Genomic DNA, 19,508 nt, shown 5'->3' with positions numbered 1-19,508 from the left:
GGAGGGCAACCAGGATGATCAGGGGTCTGGAAACAAAGCCCTATGAAGAGAGACTGAAAGAACTGGGCATGTTTAGCCTGGAGAAGAGAAGATTGAGGGGAGACATGATAGCACTCTTCAAATACTTAAAAGGTTGTCACACAGAGGAGGGCCAGGATCTCTTCTCAATCGTCCCAGAGTGCAGGACACGGAATAACGGGCTCAAGTTAAAGGAAGCCAGATTCCAGCTGGACATCAGGAAAAACTTCCTGACTGTTAAAGCAGTACGACAATGGAATCAGTTGCCTGGTGAGGTTGTGGGCTCTCCCATACTAGAAGCCTTCAAGAGGCAGCTGGACAACCATCTGTCAGAGATGCTTTAGGGTGGATTCCTGCATTGAGCAGGGGGTTGGACTTGATGGCCTTGTAGGCCCGTTCCAACTCTGCTATTCCATGATTCTATGATTCTATGTAAACTACAAAATGTAGTTTATAAAATGTAGTTTATAAAAGAAAAGAGACTCACATGTGGATAACAAGTTAAACTTTTCAAGTGAAAACATTGAACTCTACAGTATACCCAGGAATTTTCATTCTCTAATGTTGTATATTGACTTTCACAAAAACCTCCATAGTATTTTGAGTGAGTAAAAACCTGGTCTTAAAAAGCATTTCACTAATTCCACGAGAAAATGTTTCATGGGAGGTTTTTTCCAGTATTCACCCAAATTCCCTTTTAAAAAAAGGAAAATCGCAGAAAACCTTGTGTGGGAGGTGGGGAGAGGAATTACAAGGCGACTTCTTCTCTATAGTGGAAACCAGACTGAAGAATGTGGAGAGGGGAGCGTCAGAACGGTATGAGCTGGGAGGCAAAGGGCAGACGGGGGCAGGGCAGAGGTGAACTTTTGAAGAGGGGGGGCGGAGAGAGACATGACTGAATGCACTTGGGAAGGAGCCCGAGCAGAGAGGTTGGGGAGAGGAGGTGCACCGGCAGAGGAGACAGGAAACAGGAGGGCTGGAGGGGATCAGCAGTGGTTGGGCAAGAAGCTGAAGCCTTGGGAAATAAGCTCCACTTATGAGAAAGGGTAGAATGAGCAAGGGCCACGACTGTGTTAATGGGTGCTTCCTCAGGTGGCCTTTGGATGCTGCAGGCCAGCCGCTGAGGGGCCGGGCCCCTGCGCCCGGTTCCATCCCCAGCAGCATCCAGGTGGGACGAGGAAGGAACCCCGCCTGGAACCCTGGAGAGGGAGAGAGAGAGAGAGCTGCTGCCAGCCAGTGCTGGCCTGGATGGAGCAGGGTCGGCCTGGCTCAGGACAAGGCAGCCTCTCGTACCCCTGCATGTTTTTCAATCCAAGAACCTCATTCCCTCAGGGTCACTTTATGGAGGTCACAGGCCAGCAGAAGGCAGGGCCAAAGCCACGGTCCCATCCCAGTCACACAACCAACACCCCTGAGCTTCGCTGCTCATTTTTGTGAACCGCCCAGAGAGCTCTGGCTATTGGGCGGTATAGAAATGTAATAAATAAATAAATAAATAAATAAAATTTTGAAATGCCCCTGACAGACTGCGGCTTCAGCATCTCCATTTTCTCCCAGTGGCCAGTTGAGCAGGGCTTTCGGTCAGCCAGGGAAAGGAAGGAGCCGCGGGCACTGCTGGCAGCCAGGAGCAGAGCAGCCCAGCCCCACCCCACCCCACCCCCAAGCCTGAAAGTGTCTCCCTGGCTAATGAGTACTACTGCAACCAAAGCCTCCAAGGAGCAGCCCAGATCGGCCAATCTGGAGCCCTGGTGACAAGGAAAAATTCTTGAGGCACCACCTTCGCAGTCATCCAGGATCCACACAGTGCCAGAAAAGGAATTCCCCCGGTAACGGTCAAGGATGAGAACAAATGGTTAACAGGGGAGTGGGGTTGCAATGCCCTGGTATCCAGTTCACCTGATGAGTTCTGGCATCCGTGGGCGCCTTTAGGAATAAACCCTTCTCTACCACCTCCCCACTTCCCTCCCTCCCTCATCACCCCCACGTTCTCTCCATCACCTCTCCTTATTCCAGGAAGGATGCCCGTCCTCAGGCTCTTTGCCTTTTGATTTTGCCCCACGGCAACCAGGCCTCCAGCGCCTCCCAGAAGATCCGATCCACCCCATCCCACCCCACCCCGCAGCCTTCTCATGTCCTTATTTGGTCTCAGACGTTCTTCTGCTACAATCTCCCTTCCTCACACTAGAAATTTAGCATAACAGTACCTTCTGGCCTGAGCTTAATTGTGTTCATCTAGCCAATTTTTTTAATGCAGTAAAACTGCATTATAATTTATATAATATATCCTGTATTGCAGCATGGAGGAAAAGGCTATCAATGGCTACTAGTCCTCATGGCTATATGGTACCTCCAGTCTCCGAGGCAGTATGCCTATGTGCACCAGTTTCTGGGGAACATGGACAGGAGGTGCTATTCCCTGTACGTCCTATTCACCATAAAACACAGAAATATAGCAGGCACACACAACTGTAAGCACAAGTTCTTTATCTACAGATGTGCAATGTCACAACCAGCCCTCACCCAGCTGACCCTATTTTCAGGTGAAGTCTCATTTGGCCCTCAGTGGCTATGACATCTGCAACAATGAGACCAGCCTTCCCCAACCCGATGCCTTCCATAGGGCTAGGGGATGACAGGGGTTACAGCTCGATCCATCTTTGGGGCACCGGGGAAAGACCAAACTGGACTGTGAGAACAGTTGCTATTCAGGCAGGAAGGCTGACGGCAGCTTGAACCCAAGTGCACTCAGCTGGAATTGCTTTTCCAGTTTGTTCCCAACCTCCTTTTAGCCACTGACAAAAAATACCCCATGACTAAGTCAACTGGAGACATTCAGCTGCTTCATGCCAAGAATAAAGATGCAAATGAAACTACGCACTCTGGGACCATCGTTCTCGGGTTTGCATGCTAATCCAAGACAACTCAGGAATTTAGCTTATTTAGTCCATTCTCTTGTCCACCTCCTCTGCACCAGACATCAAATGGGTCTTGCAGGATTGAACCAAGAACGGCCCGTTCTAAGTGCTCTGGATAGCCTACAAAATGGAACTGTGAAACTATCACAGCTAGTCTTCAGCAACAAACCTGTTCCGTCCTTTCAGAGAGAAAGAGTTGTGTTTCCTGGAGAAAGTCTATTAGAATCACAGAATTGTAGAGTCGGAAGGGGCCTACAAGGCCATCGAGTCCAACCCCCTGCTCAATGCAGGAATCCCACCTTAAAGCATCCCTGACAGATGGCTGTTCAGCTGCCTCTTGAAGGCCTCTAGTGTGGGAGAGCCAACAACCTCCCAATAGAGCTCCGGCTATTGGGCGGTATAGAAATGTAATAAATAAATAAATAAATAAATAAAATACTGCTCTAACTGCCAAGAAGTTTTTTCTGATGTTCAGCCGGAATCTGGCTTCCTGTAACTTGAGCCCATTATTCCATGTCCTGAAATCTGGGATGATTGAGAAGAGATCATGGCCCTCCTCTCTGTGACAACCTTTCAAGTACTTGAAGAGTACTATCATGTCTCCTCTAAGGCTTCTCTTGTTGTAGATCACAAGCTGAATATCAGCCAAAAGTGTGATGTGGCTGCAAAAAAAGCAAATGCTATTTTCGGCTGCATTAATAGAAGTATAGATTCCAAATTGTACGAGCTATTTGTTCCCTTCTATTAGGTACTGGTTAGGCCTCAACCGGAGTATTGCGTCCAGTTCTGGGCACCACACTTCAAGAAGGATGCAGACAAGCTGGAGCGTGTTCAGAAGAGGGCAACGAGGATGATCAGAGGTCTAGAAACAAAGCCCTGTGAATAGAGACTGAAAGAACTGGGCATGTTTAGCCTGGAGAAGAGAAGATTGAGGGGAGACATGATAGCACTCTTCAAATACTTGAAAGGTTGTCACACAGGGGAGGGCCAGGATCTCTTCTCCGTCATCCCAGAGTGCAGGACACGGAATAATGGGCTCAGCTTACAGGAAGCTGGACATCAAGAAAAACTTCCTGACAGTTACAGCAGTACGAGAATAGAACCAGTGACCTAGGGAGGTCATGGCCTCTCTCACATGAGAGGCATTCAAGAGGCAGCTGGATAGCCATCTGTCAGGGATGCTTTAAGGTGGATTCCTGCCTTGAGCAGTGGGTCAGACTGGACGGCCTTATAGGTCACTTTCAACTCTACGATTGTATGATTCTAAGGTGGGAAGGAAGCACTCCAGCAATGCATTGCAATCCACTGGAGAAAATGAGATCTGTGCTCATTTCCTCCAGACTGCCTACCCCAATGTAGTGTCTCCAGATTTTGGATTACAACCCCCATCACCCCCTGACCAGTAGCCATGTTGGCTGTCAATTCTAGAAGTATAGTCCAAAGTATCAGGGGGGAACACCGACGTCTTTGCCCACAGAAAGATTTCTGTTCTTAAAATTTCAGATGCTGCAAAGAGCACCTTTTATCAGCTTAGGTTGATATACCAACTACGCCCTTATCTGGACAGAGATAGCCTAGCTACAGTTATCCATGCTCTGATAACCTCTCGCTTGGATTACTGCAATGCGTTATACGTGGGGCTGCCTTTGAAAACGGTCCGGAAGCTTCAGCTGGTACAAAATAGGGCAGCAAGGTTATTAACAGGGACTGGCTGGCGAGATCACATTATGCCAGTCCTTTTCCAGCTTCATTGGCTGCCAGTCCAGGTCCGGGCCCAATTCAAAGTGCTGGTATTGACATTTAAAGCCCTAAACGGTTTGGGGCCAGGTTATCTGAAGGAACGCCTCCTCCCATATGTACCTACCCGGACCTTAAGATCATCTACAGGGGCCCTTCTCCGTGAGCCCCTGCCAAAGGAAGTGAGGCAGGTGGTTACTAGGAGGGCTTTCTCCGCTGTGGCACCTCGGTTGTGGAACGAGCTCCCCAGAGAGGTCCGCCTGGCGCCTACACTGTACTGCTTTCGTCGCCAGCTGAAGACCTTTTTATTCACTCAGTATTTTAACACTTAATTTCAACTTAAATTTAAATTTTACTGTTTTAACTCTGTATTTTAATCTTATATCAACTTTGCTGTGTGGTTTTATCCTGGTTGCGCTTTTTATACTGTATTTCGTAATTGTGTTTTAACCTATTGGGTGTTTTACTGTGGTTTTAATTTTTGTGAACCGCCCAGAGAGCTTCGGCTATTGGGCGGTATAAAAATGTAATAAATAAATAAATAAATAAAAATTTAAAAGTGCTGCCATGGCTTCATTCCGCCTCTGCTGCACTCCCCGCCAGAGGAGCACTAGTGGAGGAGACAGCCAGCGGCTACAGGATGGTTATGGTCACCAAGCCCAGGTGGCCACCACACAGGCGAAGCCACACAAGCCAAACCAGCCAGGCAGAAGGAGAGCCGGGACAATTTATTTATTTATTTATTTATTACATTTCTATACCGCCCAATAGCCGGAACTCTCTGGGCGGGTCACAAAAATTAAAACCATTCAAAGTATAAAACAACAGTATAAAACTATAATATAAAATGCAACATAAAAGCTCAACCAGATAAAAACAGCAGCAGTGCAAAATTACAAATTTAAAACACCAAGTTAAAATTTATTTATAGACTTAAAATGCTTTGCCGCCTCCCCCCCCCCCCCGGGGAATGGCAACAGGTCGCGGCTGGAGGGTAGCTGGCCCATTGGCCATGATGGCTGGGGTTGACGGGGGTTGTAGTCCCAGCCTGAGGAGGCGGGGCTGCTTCCGCGCGTCTTTTGCGCGCCCCAGGATAGCCATCCATCCCACCCAGCGCACGATCCCCGGCTAGGCCAGCCAATGTTCCGAGCGAGCACAAGGCAGCTCCCATCCGCGGAGGCAATGCTCGGCTTCCCCCCACCCCTCGCCGCCCTCTGTACACGCTCAGGGACACGCACACACCGCTCACCGGCACTGGTGCTCCCAGCAGGCGATGGAAGACAGGCACCTGGGCGGCGAGCGGCAGCGCCTCCAGGACGGGCTGGGCGGGCGGGCGGCGCGGCTCCGGGAAGGCGGCGCACGAGAACGGGTCCCCGTCCGCCAGGCACTGCAGCCGGCACAGCAGCGCCGGGCCCGCGGCGGCAGGCAGCGCAAGGGGCGAGGGCTCGGCCATGGCGGCGGCGGCGGCGGCGGCACGGAGCGAGAGCGGACAGGAGACCCGGCCGAGCCCGCCGGCTGCCAGCAGGAGGAGCGGCAGCGGGGGTCGGGCGGCCCTTCCTGTCCCTGGAGCAGCCTCTGGGCGGCGTCTCGGGCTCCAGCCCCGGAAGGGCGGAGCGCTCGGTCCGCTCGGAGCGGCCGGCCGGCTGGGGGCGCCACGCCCGCAAAGGCCCTGCTGCCGGAGGGTGGGCGGCGGCGGCGGCGGCACGCGCCTCGCCGGGGGGCCCCTGCAGCGCGCAGCAGTCCAGCCCCAAAGCAAGGGGCGGCCGCAAGGGGCGCCGCTCTCGCAAGCGCCGGGCTCCTGGAGCGCCGGGGCGGCCCCGCGCCGCGCCCGAAATCTGGCCCCGCAGGCAGCGCGGGAGGCGGCGGGAGCCTATAGCGCCCCGGCCGGCCGAGCCGAGAACGGGCTGCCCGCCGCCGCCGCCTCATGTCTGTGAGCGCCTCCGTGTGGCCGAAGCCCCGCAGGACAAGGCGACGGAGGGCGAGCCACAGGAGGCCGGCCGGCCTGGGCGTTTCGGGCGGCTCTGCGGCGGGCGCCGCCGGCGGGGCTCCCCGCCGCCGCCGCCGCCGCCCTGCCCGGTCTGGTTCCAGGGCTTGTGCGCGGGGTCCAGGGGCGCCTGTGGCGCTTCCCCCACTGGCCTTCGCTTGTGTCCCTGCTGCTGCGTCCTCCAGGCGGAGGTGGGCTCTGGCGGGCTAGGCGCCCGAGATGGACGGCGTGGCGTGGGGCCCCGACCCGGCTTCTCTCCCTTAACGGATCTTTCGCGGAAAGCAAATAAGCAGTGGTCAGATACGTGAAACCCTCTGGAGTGTCGTCGCCTCCCGTGAACGAGGCTGGGCGGTGGCGTCCGAAAAGCCTCGTCTGGAGGCGAACCGGTGAAGGAGAGGAGGACGAAAGAAGTGCCGCATCAGGCTTTCTGCCCCGTGTCCCACTGGAATCAATGGGGCGTCTAATCTTGTCTGCATGCTGGGAGTTGTAGGACTTTTTTTTATGTCTAAGCTTGCATAGGATCGTGCCCTTAATTGCATTTCACTTCGACTGTCACTGCTGTGCAAATGTCATGCAGTGGCGATCAGAGTTCATTTGCAAATGTTATAATATAGGCAAAGGAATTCTTTAAACAGTCACCTGTTGCCCCATTTCTAATGCCCCCTCAAGGTTTTTCATAAATACCTGCAACATTTTAATCTTCTTAAGTAGTTCTCACCATCTTTGAGATCAGCTACATGCTCAAACTCTGACTTCTAAATTGAATGAGCTGCTTACTTGGGTTTAATATTGTTCTCTCCTATAACACTTTCAACAGCTGAAGTTTGTTATGTTCTTGTCTCAGTTTCTCCAGATCCCTGATTTACCATGCAGCCCTAAGTTTGCTTACCCTTGAAGTTGGTTGTGTGGCAGTAAATGGAAACTTACTCCCAAGTAAACATGTATAGGATTGCCACTGTAGATTGCATCCTATATACTTGGCTGGGAGCAAGTCCCATTTACCTCAACCGGGGTTACTTCAGAGGGATTGCACTGCGGAACACTTTGATGTAGAAACTGCACCTGTTCAGACCTTATTAATAAACTCAGCTGGATACAAAGGTTTTTATCTGAGTTCTCCATAAGTCCTTCTAAGCCCCCTATCGTTTGGGGCTGTTCTTCCATTTTAGAAGCTAAGGATAGTTAAAGATCAATTAAGGGCTTCCCTGTATAGCTTGTGCAGAGATTGGCCACTAGGAGGCAGAGCCCCATAAACCAAGAGCAGGTGGGGGGAGGAGGGCAGGCAGGCAGGCAGGGCACAGGTGTAGCTGCACCACAGCAGCAGCAGCAGCAAGGTCTTCAGAGCCTTCCTCCAGCTGGGCGATCCTCCTCTTCCTTCACACCTTGAAGGAAGGATGAAGGAGCATCCTCTCACCACTTCTCTGGAAGACAGCGGCAGACTGTGAGAGCCCTGGCAGGCGTTGCCTTCCCTGGAGATGGCGGCCGCTTCACATTCTGTGGGGTTCGAAGTCAGCGATGCAGCTTACAATTTTAGACCCTGGACTTAGGAGGGGGTCCTCTAGAAAGCCATGCATGCTTCACCTCTGAAGTAATACATAGCTCCCCCTCCGCTCACCCCCTCACATCCACCATGCCATGGCTTCACCACTGCTTCTACATTCCTGATATGATAGAACAACAAAACAATAGAAGTATTTGCCAACTCTGATTTTTTTTTAAAAAAAATACATTTTGTGTTGCGCATTTTAAACTCATTTAAACTAAAATCACAGCACTGTTATGGCTACAGGAGTGAGCTTCTGCGGGTGCCTCTTTTTGGGGGGGGCGGAGCTCAGAGCCCCCAGGGCTGGACTCTTAACCCAGATGATCAGTGCCCTGAGAGTCTGCAGTCTCAGACAACTGCGAGAGGAGGGGGGTTTGTCAGGGAAAGTGCTGTCCAGGGGGACCATCTCAGTAGAGGCATCGGTCTTTCAGATTCTCTGTTGATCTTACTATATGGTTTGGGGTTGTTTTTTAAAAAAGCTTCCTCACAATTTAAAATTATTTATATGGCAACATATTACATTTTACTTTCAACTTCTAAGTGTTCTTTAATATCTAAGTGTAGTTTTCTTTTACACTTTGTTTTACACATTCAGTAAAGGCTAGCCAGCCTTTATATAAAAATTATGTCATTATATGAGACATTAAGAACATAAGTGCCCTGCTGGATCAGACCAAAGGTCCATCTAGTCCAGCACTCTGTTCACACAGTGGCCAATCAGCCGTCGGCCAAGGATGAACAAGCAGGACATGGTGCAACAGCACCCTCCCGCCCATGTTCCCCAGCAACTCGTGCACACAGGCTTACTGCCTCTAATACTGGAGAGTATTAATACACAACCATCAGGGCTAGTAGCCATTGATAGCCTTTGCCTCCAGGAATTTATCCAAACCCCTTTTAAAGCCATTCTCACTATGGCTGTCCTGTGGTAGTGTGTTCCATAATTTAACTATGCACTGTGTGAAGAAGTACTTCCTTTTATTTGTCTTGGACCTCCCAACAATCAGCTTCATGGGATGACCCCGGGTTCTAGCATTTTGAGAGAGGAAGAAAAATGTCTCCCTATCCACATTCTCCACACCATGCATAATTTTGTACACCTCTATCAGGTCTCCCCTTAGCCTCTTTTTGCCCAAGCTAAACAATCCCAGTTGATATAACCTTCCCTCATAGGGGAGATGCTCCAGCTTCTTAATCATTTAGTTGCCCTTTTCTGCACTTTTTCCTGCTCTATAATATCCTTTTTTAGATGTGGTGACCAGAACTGTACACAGTATTCTAAGTGTGGTCACACCATAGATGGTTCCATAACTTAAAGTTCAAAGAAATATTCTAGTAGAAGGGGAAAAAATTAATGAATCATGGCACAGGGCAAATTGTGGCCTTCCAAGCTGTTTTGGCATACAAGACTCCGCAGCCCTAGCCAGCATAGCTGATGGTGAGAGGGGATGAGGGGCTGGCCGCTAAACATCTGGAAGACCACAGTTGTGCACATTCCCAACTCCTGCAAGAGCCTGCAGTGGGAACACCTGTGCTGTGTTTATTTAAGTCATTTGCTTCACCTGTAAAAATATTGATTGTTGTGCCTTGAATGTTGATGATGTTGTCTTCCATGTGTTATTCCCTCATGGAAGGATCTTTTCTGTTTTCAATATTTTGCATAGAGAACTTTTGCTGGTATGGTAATGTAAGTTAATATTTCTCTATTTCTCTTTGTGCTGGTTATCAAGAAAAGAAGGGGCTCTAATTATAACTTGTATCCACATACACTTCTTTATTGAGCGAATGATAGTACTTTTAGAACACTTCCAGTATCGTTATGATTATTATTACCAACATGTTGGGCTGGTTCCTAGATTTTACTCAACATTTTAGGAATTTAATACCATTTCATTGTTTACCTGACATCAGTTTTCTAATGTTGTACAAAGAGGTTCCCCCCCCCCAAGAATTCCTCTTACCTGCTAATCAACCCATGGGTTAATGCTTCAGAAATTCAAGCAACTCTAGCAAAGTTCACCCGTGTTCTTTTAGACGGCACTTTAGAAAGATCTCAGCTACCAAAAATGTTCCACAATTCCTCTTGCCCTGCTATTTTGCAAAACATAACCACCAAGCCCAATAAAGCTCAGAGAAAAGTATTATCAACCCAACAGGAGGAAACAAACTCCATGGATTTAAAGCCAGCCAATTGAAAGCTAATGCCTGCGGGAGTTGCAATAATGTGGTTTTTTAAAGCATGAAACCCTGTGCTTGCTAGAGAGAGGGGCGTGCATCATCTCTCACAATCATCTTGGGGGCACAGTAGAACTGGAGCAAAAGCCCTGTGTAGATCCCCCCCCCTTATCACGTAATGTCAAATGCTTGAGAGTAGAGGAAGTCTTAACCTGGCACTGAAAAGATGACAACTTTAGCGCCAGGCAGACCTCACTGGGAACAGCATTCCACCATCAGGGGCCTTCACTGAGAAGGCCCTTCATTGGAGGAGGCACATGAGGAAGGCCTCAAAATGATGATTGCAGTATACAGATAGATTCATTCCAGGAGAGGTGCTCTGTTAGGTAAATAATGCACATCCTTCAGTAGCTGCACTGGCTTCCAGTCTGTTTTCCAACTCTATTCACAGAGTAGATTCTATCCTTTAAAGCCCTAAATGACTTAGGTGCATAGAAATATGACTGGCTTTTCCAGTTCAAACCTGTCCATGACTAGGTTGGAAGAACAAGTAATATTCACACTCACTGAAATTCTCTGACCATCACTTCAAAGCTTGGTTTGACTTACTCCCATTTCCATTTGATTCATTTGAATGGTAAAAGTGCATATTTGGAATGGTAAGACTGCATTTCTATGCATGTTTTTCAAAAGTGCACAGTATCCATCCCCCCTGACTAAATTGTGGAAATGCATTTTTTAAAAAATGCACATTTCAAGGTGAGCATTCTTCAAAACATTTTTGAATGCAAACACAACAAACAGTTTTTGAAAAACGCACTCCTATTCACATTCAGGGTTGTGAAAAAAGCAATGATTTGTGAGCTGAGCTGAACTCTTTGTATTTCTCTATCTTTGATGAAGGCCTTCCTGGAGGCCCTGTGCAAGGTGACATCAGAGCTCAGGTACCAGGGAAATAGCCTTTTCACACCATTTCTGCAATCTCTGCATGGGGGCTTGCTTGACACAGAACTAAATGGGTTGGATCCAAGCCTAGTCACATATAGAGCAGCAGACCCACTCCAATGCTGGGGAGGCCATGACCGTCGAGGCTCGCCACAGCACCTCCACACTTTCCTGCACTACTGCAGTCCTGTGAGGAGCCCACACCGCTTCGCCTTCCTCACAGCAACACAGTTCTCCAGCAGCAAGAGAATGGGGTGCTGCCGCAGGCCTTCCACACCGCCCATCCGGAAGGACCCTAGCCTGCCTAGCACCACCCACCACTGCAATGGCTGGCCTGATGCTGCAGCCACCATTGCCCATCCACTCCAAACCCAAGCTGGGCTCAGTCTGGCCGTTGGATGACACTGGGCTGAGGCATGCAGTCATTTGGGGTGCTGAAGTCCAACTGAGCTGACTTTTCCCAGTGGGTTGCAGATACTGAAACAGGTTATGTGGTTGTTTCAGCCCTTGGAGTGCATCCTTTGGTGGGGTGAGCCTGAAATAGTGGGTTGAGCCAAAGCATGTTCAATGAGCTAGATAGAATCTCATCCTTTCCCATCATGTATAAATCCACCCACTCAAAAAGACAAGACATGTTTGTGGTGAGGGAAGGCTGCTATGTTGATGGCACCTGGGTCAGTCCTCCTTCCGTTTGAGCACACCCACCAGGCTGTCCAGTGCAGCCCCGCTTTCCCTCAGACCCAAATGTTTTGGGTTGGGGATAGCTTTGCTTTCAACTCCGAAGTGCCCTTCTCCCCCTGAGTCACGTTGGCATTCTCTTGCCTAAAAACAGTGCCCCCCACTTACTCAGATATTTAAAAGATCCATAGATGGAGGTAAGTTAGATTGTAATTATTAGATTGTAAGGCTATGCGGCAGGGTCTTGCTATTTACTGTGCAATCTGTACAGCACCATGTACATTGATGGTGCTATATAAATGAAGAAGAAGAAGAAGAAGAAGAAGAAGAAGAAGAAGAAGAAGAAGAAGAAGAAGAAGAAGAAGAAGAGGTTAGGAAGGAGAAGTAGCTACAGCTGGTTGGGGGAGAGACGCGTGCCCCCCCCCCCAATTTGGGAGCCGAACATTGCCTCCTCTTTGGTAAAGCTTTCCTACGAGGCCCCGGATATTTCTTTACAGCAGATTGATGCTCACAGGCAGGGAATACTTGCTAGGGTTGCTCTTCTGTTCTGCAACAGCCCTTCTTTCCAGAGATGGAACAAAAGCTGTCAGATGCCACAGTAATTTGGGGTTTGCTAATGACCAGCCTCTGCTGCCACAGCCAGAAAGCCTCTCCGATCCAGTGAGTCATCCTCTGAGTAGCCAGACCCACTTTGAGTAGCAGCCCACGGAAGAATCATCGCAGCAGCAAGATCAAAACCACTAATCAGGAGCTGGATTTCTGTGACAACAAGTTTCCATGCTTTCTGAGTAGCCTACGGGAAGCCAAACTCAACCCTAATTATACTGCCCTTTGCTGTTATTCCCAGCTTTGCCCAAAGCAATACCTTCACAGCAAAGAAAAGCCACTGTTCCCAGCAGCCAGGAATGGCTTGCAACAACTCCCCACATGCACTTTGGACCAAGGTCACGCACTGACCAATTCAGGTGGACCCTGATTCAGCAATTCAGAAAACAGCCTGGTTTAACTTGGGCTACTTGGGAGGCCAGCTGACCTGACTCAGGAACAAATCAGAATAATTCTTTGGAAATTTAAAATGTCCATCTGACTATTACTGAAATTAACAAATGGATGTACCTGTTTCGCTTTGAGGGGATAAAGGCAGACAAATTTCATACAAATAGGGAGTTTGGGCAGGGGTGCTAGCTGCCTTTAAATATATATAACGGCATTTTTATTCCTTGGCATAATTGGATGAAATTTGCAATCATGGTTGCCCTTCCAAAAGAGTCAGAGCTTGACAAATTTCAGGCAGATAGGTCCAGGGGTTTTGTGCAAGAGCAACCTTTTCACTTTGAAGGGTTTTTTTAAAAAAGGAATTTGCTCACCACCACCCTGCAGGATTTCAGGGAAGCAATCTATATGAAAACAACATTCAACACAGAGGTGCCTCTAGGGACATTTTAGAAGGGTCCCACAGTCCAAGAAGGAGTCCAAAGGTCCATAGCATGAAGGGTCAGGCATGGAGCAAGGTCAGCGAAACAAGGATTCACAGCATAAGAAGCTGAGGCAAGGTGTCGTTGCCATCAGCTCGTAGGTCTCAGAGGACCTTGAGTGCCATTTTTTGATAGAAAGGTGGGGTATAAATCAAATAAATAAACTGAAGGCTTAAATGCTGGAACTTTCAGAGCCATCACCCAGAACTCAGCTGAATAAAGGACTCATGAGTTTGCGTTCAGCAGTGGGAGAGGAGGCAGCATTGGTGAGTCGCCTGCCCCAAGAGGTTCAGCTGCTACTGGGAGGCACAGAAAGGCAGTACGTGAGCATGGCATTCTGGCAGCCAGGGAGGCAGTGCTGGGGCAGGTCGGGGGACTTGCTTGGGGTTGTGGAAGCCCAGTGGAACTCCATACACAACTGCTTGGGGAGATGGTGCCAGTGGCAGCACACCCACACACACCCAGAGAGGCAGTGGTGGGGGCCCCAAGCTGCAGCCCCCAAGCAGTGCTGCAGCTGCCCTTCACCAAGCGCTGTCAAAACACGGGAGCCGCCTCCCGAGGACTGCCTTCAAGGAGGGCCCTGGGGAATTGACCCCCTGGCTGGAAGCTACAGTTGTCAGTCACAAAGCTGACAAACCCACTACTCGCACCCACCCTGCCCCGGAGTTTTCCTTATATAAAAAGCGGGTGGGCGGGAAGGTTTGCACTTTGGCAGACAGACTCTCTGTGCCCCTCCAGATAGCTCACAAAGCTTCTAGAGGACCCAGATTCATTTGGAGACCGGCTGGAGGAGCTTTTCTTCACTGAATTCATTCCAAATGTGTCAGAATCTCCCCAGTTTGGCACAGAACTGGAAATTCATCTGAATCTGTTGGATGCCCTTCCTTTGGAGCTTCTGTGGAGCCTCTTGTGGTGCAGAGATGCAACCCTGTCTAGTCCAGAAAAGTCTAAAAGTGCAGCCATCCCCTCAGTTGCATGGCCTGGGGTGGACATCATAAGTCTATTTAGCCAACATTCCTCCATTAAAAGAAGGTCCGGGGACACTTCCCACAGGCACACACTATGCAGAAGCATCTCTGTGGTTTCCTGCTCAAAGGGGCACACCTGTTTGCAGACCGGGGGGCGGGGGACCAGGCAAGGGCAGCGGGGCCAATAGCCACATATCAAGCCACCCTCTGCTTTTCACAGAAACCACAGGCCAGCTGCCTCTGGCTTCCTCACACCATTAGGAGGCAACGGTCCCTTTTGCTCTGAGACAGAGCCTTCTCTAAGTGGGCCTAAGGGATCCCATTGGGGCAAAGAGGGCCGTGGTGATCAGAGCAAGGATTGGGGAAGGCCAGTGAGTGAGCCTGAGGCTTCCAGCCCTCATTCAAGGCTGATGGTGACCTGAGCTCTCCTTTCGCCCTGTGGCTAGGGGAGGATTTTGACTTATCTGGAGAGCATCTGCAACCTCCTAATTGTGGGGTTACAAAAACCCATCCACCCCCTTTCAAAGGCTGCAGGATTCTGGCAGCTCCTGTCTATCCCTCCCCACCAAGACCCTGACATCCTGAGCTGTGGTTTCGCTCACTGTCTCCGAAGCAGAAGCTGGAGCAATTCGTTCCTACCACAAGGGAAAAAACCCGTTCCTCAGCAGTCAGAGGCTGCACTGAGCAAGCTCTCCTGCTGTGGACTTTTTAGGCATTATTATTATTATTATTATTATTATTATTATTATTATTATTATTATTATTATTATTTTGTTCAGGTTTTGGGGTGCATGTTGTGCTCCCCCACTCAGTCTTTCCAGTGGGGTCACTGGTCAGTGGAGGCTGGTGTGATCTCTCTTTTGCAAGAGAAGGAGAGAACACTTTGGACAGGAGAGGGTGACCAGCATCAGTGACAGGACAGGAGCAACCGCAGCAGCAGGCCCGGCACGACACAGGCCTCCGCAGCGAGGCAGGGTGGCACCCTCTCCCCTGGGCTCCTGTCTGCTCCTGGCATCATTCCAGTTCCTCTGGAGGCAGGAGAATGTGATCTGGGGTCTTCTGGTGCTGTGACTTCTCTGGGCAGCAAGACTGCCTTTGGGAAAAGTTGCTGTGACTTCTGGACCCTGAACTTCACTACATTGGTGATGACCCGAAGAGGACACTGTGGGACCTGAACAAAGCAAGCAACTCGGCAAGGCTGCTGGATCACATTTTGGCTAGGTGAGTTAACGCTGCAAGGATGGATGAGAAGCCACCTGGCTTCTCCCTTTCTAGCCAGGTTCCTCCCTCTCTCATCCCATGCATTACCAAAGCTACTGGGCCCTTGTGCCAGAATGGGCGGGCGGAGGTGTGTTGTGGACCAGACATCTGAAATGCTTGGTTAAGTTGCACGCAGCCCAGGAAGCAGAAGGGGCCGGCTGCATCTTGCATGGGCCAAAGCTGCCTCTCTGGACCCATGAAACTTTAGGCCAGAAGAAATGTGTTCAACTTTCAGGTGCCATGAGAGTCTTTGGTGTTCTCTCAAGAGAGGTGCAGATGGTGGTATAGAGCTCTGGAAGGAGCCTTGACCTGGGACACCACTGGATGGGATCCAAGAAGGGGGAAGAGTCTTGCCTAGTCACGGGCCAGGAGGGCAAGGCTCCCATGGTGTCTTCATGAAAAGACAGTGCCTTTGCACAAGAAGGCATCTGGAGACACGAGGGATTGTGCACCAGCCACTGGAGCTGCCATGCCCAACCTGATCTCTCCCCCCGCCCCCAGATATTTGGACTTCAACTTCCATCAGCCCAGGTAGTGTGGCCCCGTCCTCAGGAATCCTTGGAGTTGCAGCCTGGAGTTGTAACTCAGAGTACACCATATTGGGAAGGCTGCACCAGAGGGTTCACACATTGCAAGCAATGCCTTGTTGGTAAGATGGTTGTAATGGCCACTAAATGGTCTAGTCATAATTCTGATCATCCCAGTATTCTGGCACCTTAAAGACTAACAGATTTATTCTGCCACGACATGTGTCTTAGTCTTCAAGGTGCCACAAGTCTCTGCTGTTTTTGCTGCAATAGACTGACAAGGTGGCCTCGGAACAGAGTTTTAAAAGGAGAGTAGTTTAGGAACCGAAATAGCTATTGGCTGTTTGCCCACGCAGCCAGCCCCAGGATAAAAAGTATCTTTCCCAGTCACAAGAACAGCTTCCATGCTCCAGGAGGCCAAATCTTTCTCCGGGGACTGTGCCACCACGTACATTCCTGCAAGGGCTTCCTTTGTATGTTGCTTAGTATCCATTTTTAAAGGCCTAGTCCTTCTTTTGAAAAGTCTCTGTCATTCCACCCCACCCCACCCCCTTGTACATCTTTCTGCTTTTGCCAGAGGTCTTCCTCCTTGGTTTCCTCATGGTCTTCCCATCTGTTTCTGTGGCTCCTGTCCGGAGGCTGCTGCCAGCTGTGCTCAGAACAGCTTCTCTCCCGCTCTCTGGTCTGCATCCCCTTTTGGCTAAAGGAGGCCTATCAGCAGCTATTGGCCAAGAGAGCCAAGTGGAAGTCACCTGTTCAGAAGCAGGGTAGCTCTGGAGACCAGGAAAAGACTGGAACCCCTTGTCAGGTCGAAAGCACTGCTGTGCTGGTATTCTTTTTAAAATGCAATTGTTGCTCTGGAGGCCCCTGTTTATAACATGATCCGAGTGCTGCCCTTGCAGGAGGCGTTTAAATGGTCCTGAGGGAGGTTGCAGAAATCTGCACTGGTTTCAAATGCATTTGGATGTCTTTGAATCTGACCTGCAGATTTTACAGTGAAATTCAGTATTTTCCAAGCTATGCAGATTCTGTGGTCTTACAGATCAGTTTTTCACTTTTGAGGGGAATTTGCACTAAACCTCTAATGCACATTAGCACTACTTTGCATTAACTAATGTGGATCAACATATTTGCACAAGTGCAAATTAGCACAAGAATGAAATTCTAGTTAAAAATCCAATTCCATTAATGAGTGGATGATAGAATGAAAGATACCTGACAATCCATGAAACACAGATGGATTTTAACAAAATCTGAATATTCTTAGTTCTGTCATTTGTGTTTGTAGCTCCAGCACATGACACTGTGCTGTCATTGCATGGGCAATGGGGGAGCATGCAGCCATTTCAGTTAGCTCTCTCTCTCTCTCCAGTGGTAAGCAGTGATGGAAGTTTAAAATAAATTGCATGGCAATTCACACCTTTGCAGCTCTGTATAGGTACAGTCAAAAGTATCTCTCTCCCCCACCCCCGCTGCCCCAGACACACAAAGACCCAGAGGAGGAGTAGAGAGTGGGGAGATCGTGGTGCCATGTTGGTGTTTCTGTGTTTTTTGTTCATTTCTTCCACCCTGCAAATCCCATAAGAATCAGTGGGAGAGAAGAAAACGTTGCAAAACTGGGCTTTAAAGCTGCACCCACTGAGAAGAGTTATAATACAGTTAGGCGGGGGGAGGGGGGCTGTCTTCATGGGGGATTTCCTGTGGCCTGGGCGCATTGTGAGGTCCTTTGCTGCATCTGGTGTCATGGCTAGCACACTCCCAATCAGCCACTTTTGCCTCAAAAAGTTGTAGTTTTTGTGAACCGCCCTTCTGCTATTGGGCTGAATAAAAATGCAATAAATAAATAAATAAATAAATAAATAATAGAATCGCAGATTACTGCATTCTTTTTAGTTAAATTGGCTCCCCTGCACTTGCCCTGCAATGCCCCCTACCCACCCACCCATGCCTCTGCCTTAAATTCTGGGCGTGCCTCTGACCTGGCTGTGAGGTGGGCTGCCCCGGCCTCCTCCGCTTTCCCTACTTTTCCTAGCCTGTTCCCTTTGAGAGACGTTGCTGCATTAATGCAGTTCTCTCATGTTGAGTTACTTCTCTGAAGTTTGCTGTAATTCTCTGTCATTACTGTAATTTAAGTTCTCTGGCGTTTGTGTGATTGATCTCCTCTTATGTTTGCATTGCTTCAATTCTCTGGTGTTAGCATATAGGAAGCTATAACTCCACAACAGTTTGCTGGAAGGGGGCAAAATTGAGGTGGTGGGGTGCTCTCATAAGGAGCTGTGATACCCCCCCCCATGAGCCTTCCTTTAATTCTTCTATTAATCCAAAGGGTCCAAACCAAGGGGGTATCGCTTCTCTAGAGGATGCTGCTCACTGATTCTGTGACTCGCCACAGCAACCAGCCCAGTACCCTCTCTATTCACCCTTATCCTTCAACGCTGCCGCCATTTAACACTGTACCCTGCCTACCTCAGGTACCCTAAGAATCCACTCCAGCTTATGAAACAGAAATAACTTTTAATTAACAATGAGTAAGGTTATGCAGTTACAAAGCTTATGGATTCAGTTGTTGTAATGCTTGTTTGCTCAATACAGTTTCATTTGCAATTCTGCCTACTCTACCCGCTAGACTACACTCTCTCCTCCCTCTCTCTTTCCCCCAAAATAATAAAATACATTGCTTCTACACATGCGCTAGACCTTTCACAGACAAAACCCAGATTCAAACTCTTCCCTGACAATCTCTTCACACAAATCCTGACTGCTTCCTTCCCTAACTCTCCTTCTTGCTAACTGCCAATACAAACCTTTATACCACCAGCCAATCAGCATTCATGTCACACATTCTATTCTTCTCTCTCTCCCTCTCTCCCCCAAATTAACCACTTACCATCTGATGTCCACAGCACTTACATTCTAAGCAGCGATAAACAGTAAATATTTATTTATTTATTGCATTTATATTCCGCCTTTTTCCCCTCCAAGGAACCCAAGGCGGAGTACATAATCCTCCTCCTCTCCATTTTATACTTACATCATAACATTGGCAACAAACAGCAAAGCATCACAGATGCCTGCACAGGGAGCCCAGGATCAATGGGGATTTTTGCTTCCTCAAGGAAAATTGAGTCGTTTCCCCCATCACCCCATTCCCCCTATTCGTCCATTGCCTCTTTTCCATTCATTATGTTTTTTCAAAATCCTTTCTACAATTCTGCATTTCCAAAAATGTGCATTTCCAGAGTTGTAAAGGGGGATCTTTTATTCTTTCCTCTGCCATTACACA

At 49.2% G+C, this 19,508-nt stretch overlaps 1 protein-coding gene across 2 annotated transcripts in view; it reads right to left on the bottom strand.

Annotated features, from left to right (window-relative positions):
• Nucleotides 1-6,124, bottom strand: part of FHOD1 (formin homology 2 domain containing 1) — a 62,846-nt gene extending 56,722 nt beyond the window's left edge. For both annotated transcript variants that reach the window (XM_063141522.1, XM_063141523.1), the window contains exon 1: nt 5,920-6,124. In XM_063141522.1, coding sequence (XP_062997592.1) covers nt 5,920-6,123 — 204 coding nt within the window. In that variant the 5' untranslated portion in view covers nt 6,124. The remainder of the gene's footprint in view (nt 1-5,919) is intronic.
• Between the last annotated feature and the right edge of the window lie 13,384 nt (nt 6,125-19,508).

Source organism: Elgaria multicarinata, chromosome 14, assembly GCF_023053635.1.
Source record: "Elgaria multicarinata webbii isolate HBS135686 ecotype San Diego chromosome 14, rElgMul1.1.pri, whole genome shotgun sequence".
In the NCBI taxonomy this organism is placed as follows: Eukaryota; Metazoa; Chordata; class Lepidosauria; order Squamata; family Anguidae; genus Elgaria; species Elgaria multicarinata.
Note: the sequence above shows the minus strand (reverse complement) of the source record. Positions and strands in the feature narration are given on the sequence as shown.